General features: G+C 32.4%; 1 protein-coding gene across 1 annotated transcript in view; it reads left to right on the top strand.

Moving 5' to 3' along the window:
• Positions 1 to 1,967: 1,967 nt before the first annotated feature.
• LOC102021810 (olfactory receptor 1052-like) overlaps positions 1,968 to 5,743 on the top strand; it is a 6,323-nt gene continuing 2,547 nt past the window's right edge. Inside the window, exon 1 of the mRNA XM_005413486.2 lies at positions 1,968 to 2,034. Within this exon, the coding sequence (XP_005413543.2) occupies positions 1,968 to 2,034 (67 nt within the window). The remainder of the gene's footprint in view (positions 2,035 to 5,743) is intronic.

Genomic DNA, 5,743 nt, shown 5'->3' with positions numbered 1-5,743 from the left:
GTACGTCTGTTAATGTTGTCCTCCTTTTATTTTTAAAATTAAAAAATTAAAATTAAAAAAATTTTTAAAAAATTATTTAAGGAGCAAAATAAAAGTCCATTGGTAACAGTGAAATAGGCCCTTTGGAGACTGGAAGAGGATCTAGGAAAGGAAGGAAAAGGAAGGGAGGAGACGAGAAGGGGAAATAAAAAGGACTAAGATGTTTTATGTACACGTACCAACCCCCATAATGAATGTATTTATTATGTATAGCAAACATGTAAGAAAAAGAGTGCATGTATACATTATATTTGATCTAATAACATGCAATTTGCACAATCTTAATAATTAAAATTCATATGTTTTGTCTTGTGTAATTGTGTTGAACGAAAAATGGAATCTCAGGGCTGAAAGGAACTTTAAGTCACCTAAAGTGATCTTCACTTGAGACTTAAGTCAGTCTTCTTGGTAGGAGACCTAGCTTTTGCTTGAACATTTCCAGTGATAGGAGCTCTTTATGTTCTACTTATTATAAAGTGCTAGCTCATCTAGCTTAAATTTTGTTAGTGAAACAAAAAAGTTGCATGGCTAATGTAGATAAAGGAAAAATAGATATGAGGGCATTAAGCCCAAGAGTAGGGAAATTTCAACTCAAGGTCATTATAACAATTTTGCCAAGTGAATTATCAAGAATATCTTGAAAGGAAGCCAGCAAGTAGAGCTGTGAGCAAGGCCTCAATTAGTCATACATTAACATGAGAAAGGAGTATTGCTCAGTGGTTAAATTTGAGGCTTTAAATTCAGATACCAGTATAGACATTCAGAAAGCTATAATTTTTTTTCTGAAGAAAACAAAAACAAAACAAAACAAAAGAACAGATTAAATAGCAGCACTAGTACTTTGAAGTTGTTCTGAGAATCAGTGCAGTATTCCACAAAGAGTACCTGACATACAGAGTATGTTTGGTAAGTACCAGTTTGGAAGTAAAGTGATGGTACTAGCAATATCTATGAGAGAATAATGAAACACAGTGCTGCACCTTCAGATGGCCCCGCCTGGGGTAATCACCCATTCCAGTTTTTTAAAAAACAATATTTATTTATTTATTTAACAAGGCCCTGAATTCTATCCCCAGTAACGATAAATAAATAAATAAATAAATAAATAAATAAATAAATAAATATTTTTTTAAAAAAACCAGAAGGGGTGATTACTGCTAGAAGTGAAAGAGACCTCCATCCAGCCTCTGTTAATGACGTTAAAATGACCTTTTTGTTCCTACTTGTTCAGCTTTGGAAATCATCCTAAAAATCTGAGATTGGGACATAAACCCCTAAGATTAGTTAGTAAACATTTTATGAGTGTTACCTATTATTATCCAATGTGTGCCTCTACCCATTACTTAGTTTAGAAGACCCTGATTGAATTTCACATATATAAAAACGTTGGTTTTTTTCAAAGTCATTCAGTGAGTTTTGTTTTGCGTTTTTTATTGGATAGGTTATGTTGAACTTTTATTTTAATATTTAAAGAAAAGCATACTTCTTTTAAATTAAATTGCAAATGACTCTTTTCAAGCTATCTGATTTTTTTGTTTTCTTCTATTTGGGGGGTTTTTTGTTTGTTGTTTGTTATTTTTTAGTTTTTATTTTTGTTTTGTTTTGTTTTTTGAGGAAGGATCTTGTTATGTACCCCAGGCTGGCCTCAAACTCATGGAGGCCTTCCAGCCTCAACTTTCCAAGTGCTGGGATTACAGCCATGCACCACATGCCCAGCTCAAGTTATGTTTTATGTAGAGAGCCAGTCTTATAAAAACTCATTTTATATTTTACTATGAAATCTCTCCTCATTTAATAGGGAGAAAATGGTCATTACCATAAAGCAGATTTTGAGATTGAGGTTGCCTACTCACATACAATAGCATTTAATTACAAGAAGAAAGTGTCCAGGCTATCACACAAACTGTAGTTAATAAGTAGTTCCATTAATGGTGGATTTTGATGATGATGATGATTTGTCATTGTTGCCCTATGCAAACAACATGAGTGTGAGGAGTATGAAAACAAAATGAATATCACTCCTTGCTTTATTGCTGGCCCACAAAATATTAAACTAGCCAGTAAGACAGAGAAAAAATTAATATTATAGTTCTCATTCTCCTGCATACATATTTCCAGATATTTAATATAAGTAAACAATATATGCATCCCCAGAAACTATAATTTTTTTAAACCCTAACATTAAAAAATTCACTTTTGCAGTTTAGTTTTACACAGATCATATAGTGCTTTCTCTTTAGGAATCTGTCATGAAGGATTTTCTATGGATGAACCTAGTAATCTACCTGTAAAAGATTGTAGCATCTATATTTTCAATAGCATAAATTAAGAAAAAATGCATGTCATTCATTTTTGACACTTTTAAAAATTTTAAAGATAATAATAAAAAGTAATACAGAATTTTTAATGAACCAAATTCCATCTACATACTTATGGAGAAAACAAAGAATAGTACATGCTTACTACATAGTATATAATATACAGAAGGATTCAGAAAATCCTTATGTAGTTTATCTATCAATCTATCTATCTATCTGTCTATCTATCTATCATCTATCTCTGTCTGTCCATAGATTTTCTGAAGGAATACACAGATTTCCAGCCCACCTACAATGTTGCTTTACTATGAAGTAATTCCCACAGCTAACCTAGAGGATGTTGGTAAACTTCCTTTCTGGACACAATTTACACCATAATCCCCATAAACTTTGGCAATTACAGAATTTCCATCTTAGCCATCTTTTCTCACTCTACCTATTTTTGGAAATTTCATGTACACCTATGACTTCAACAGTCCCCTTTAAGACAATGACTCCCAAATCTGTATCTAAAAATGTCTCTTCTGTGTCCTGCAATTTCCAGGACTCTACAGGAACTAGTTTATATATGAAGGTGATGGAACTGCCAGCAATGCTTAGAACTCTACTGTGTTCCTCCTCCTACTAGCAACAGAACTTGTGGGGAAGTTCAGTAGTGTCCCAGAGACCTTCTAGTTCAGTGACTGCAAACCTTTAGAGCTTTCAGTGATAACAAACAGCTGGCTACAGCATGCATGCCATAGGTTCGCCATCAGTGTTCCTAGTCCTTTCTTCTGTAAACATGAGAATAACCTAAATCTGTTGATCTTCTTGCCTTTGGCTGAACAGACTCATGCTGTCTATTAAGCTTGAGATTTCTGCCACCTCTGTCATCTGAGATGATAGCCTGCCATCTTCTTGCATGTGGGACAGTGTTCTCACATACTATGTGTGCCTGGACGCTCAGTAAATACACATAACACGCATGCATATACATGTAAGCATGATTTTTCATCTCTGGTCCAGGTTGTCTGGGACTAACAAGTAGGCTGACTTCTCCAAATTAATCAGACAAGGAAAGTACATCATGTTTGTACATGCGTGAAGAGGCAAGACTGTTGGCAGGAAAACAATTTATAAACACTTATAATAATCCAGGCAAAAGTTGATAAAGCATTAATTGTGGCAAAGGGAATGACAAAGGTGGTAAAATGTTTTGGGAGTCTTATTAATTGGTTAGACTTGTATTTGATCAATCTGAAATGAAAACTATGTGAAAAATGCTCCTTGTTTTTAATCCCTTTCCTTATTTTATTTTTTAAAATAAAATGAAAAACTTTTAAATGTATAAGTTAATGAATCTTACATATACATGCACCCATGTAATCACTACCAAAGTCAAGATATGGAACATTTCTATAATTTCAGAAAATTCTTTCATGTGACTTTTCAATCAATATCATCTACCAATATCATCTTTCAATCAATATCATCTACCAAAATGTTCACTTTATCACCATAGATTAGTTTTCCTATTTTTAAATAATTAAAAATAATTTTTGAATTTTTAATTAAAGCATAATAACCACATATTTATGGGGTACAGTGCAGTATTTCAATACATTTATACATTGTGCAATGATCAGATCAGGGTATTGGGATATCTATCAACTCATACATTGGTTGTTTCTTTGTGCTGGACCATTCAAAATCCTCTCTAGTAGGTATTTTGAAATATTCAATTAATTATTGTATAACAATGCTATTGTGTTACAGAACATTAGAAACTATTTTCCCTATCCAACTGCACCTCTGTACACACTGACCATCCTTTCTCCATCCTGCATCCACCAGACTCTTCTTAGGCTCTGGTAACTATCACTCTACTCTCTTCTCTAACACAGACTTTTTAGCTTCCACAAGTAAGTGAGAACACGTGATAGTCTTCTTTATGTGCCTGAGTTATTTTACTTGACGTAATGTCCTCCATGAGCTTCTTTTAAATGAAATTGTCCTGCAAGTTCTTTTATGTCTGACATTTTTTATTCAAAAATATGTATTTTACATTTAATGGAAAGATTTTTCAGGAAAGATGTAATATTTAACTGAAGATAATTAAAATGAGGTTTACATTAATAAGATAACATATCTAAGTACATATGTGCAATTAGTTACAATTTTTTGCATCTTTTAAATCTTGACAAATGACTAAAATGATAAACAAAACATAATCAGTACAGTTAAAAACACAGAGACTTGAAATTTTATTCTAGAAGATAGAGATGCTCATACAATTTAAGTATAAAAATGTTCTTTACAGTATTTATAAGGAATGGAGATAATCTGAAATGTTTGATCAAAGGAGAAATACTATATTTATTTGTGTGATGGAATACAGTGCATCTCTGAGAAATCAGACAATGCAAATTTTGTTATTCATAACATAGTATTTATCATCTTAACATTTTTAAGTATACAATTCTGCAACTTAAATACATTCATAATATTTTATAATTATCATCCTTATCTATACCCTCAAACTTTTCATCATCTTCAGCCTAACCTCTGCACTTGTTAAAAATGACTCCAAATTCCACCCTCCTTTCAGCTGTTGTTAAGATCTATTCTACTTTCTCTATGAATTTACCTGCTGTTGGCATTTCATCAAAGTGGAATCATATAATACTTGTCCTATTGTATCTGACATTTTTCTTAGTGCAATATTTCCAAGGTTCATACATGCTTGATGTATAATATATAGGAAACATCATTTCTTTCTACAACTGAGTAATAGTCCATTGTACATATATACCACATATTGTATCTGATGATGGACGTTGGGTTATTTCCAACATTTGTCTTATGAACCTGAATGCTTAAGTATCTGCTTGAGTACCTGCTTTCCATTTTTTGGATATATACCCAGGAGAAGAATTGTTGAGTCATATGGTAGCTCTATAAATAACTTTTTGAGGAACAACCAAACTCACCCACAGCAGCTACACTATTTTATGCTCCCATCAGCAACATACAAGATTTCAAATTTCTCCATGTTGACACCAACATTTGTTGTTTTGAGTTTTCTTAACTGCAGCCGTCTCAGGTAAAAAGTGGCATCTCCTTGTAGCTTTTATTTGCATTTTGTAATGAATAAAGATGTTGTATATCTTTTCAGATGCTTGTTTGTATATCTTCTTTGGAAAAATGCCCATTCAGTTCCTTTTCCCATGTTTGATTTTTCTAAATTACTGTTACTGAGTTGTAGCCATTCTTTATCTCTGTTTTGAATATTAACTATCACAGTTCTGATTTGTAAATATTTTTCCATTTGGCTGTCATTTGCTTTTTGTGTAACATCCTTTGATGATACTTTCTTTTTTTTTTTTTTTTTTTTTTTTTTTGTTTTT

This window comes from Chinchilla lanigera, unplaced genomic scaffold (genome assembly GCF_000276665.1).
Source record: "Chinchilla lanigera isolate Chin_1 unplaced genomic scaffold, ChiLan1.0 scaffold00167, whole genome shotgun sequence".
In the NCBI taxonomy this organism is placed as follows: domain Eukaryota; kingdom Metazoa; phylum Chordata; class Mammalia; order Rodentia; family Chinchillidae; genus Chinchilla; species Chinchilla lanigera.
The sequence above is the reverse complement of the archived record's forward strand: the minus strand, read 5'-3'. Positions and strand labels throughout refer to the sequence as shown.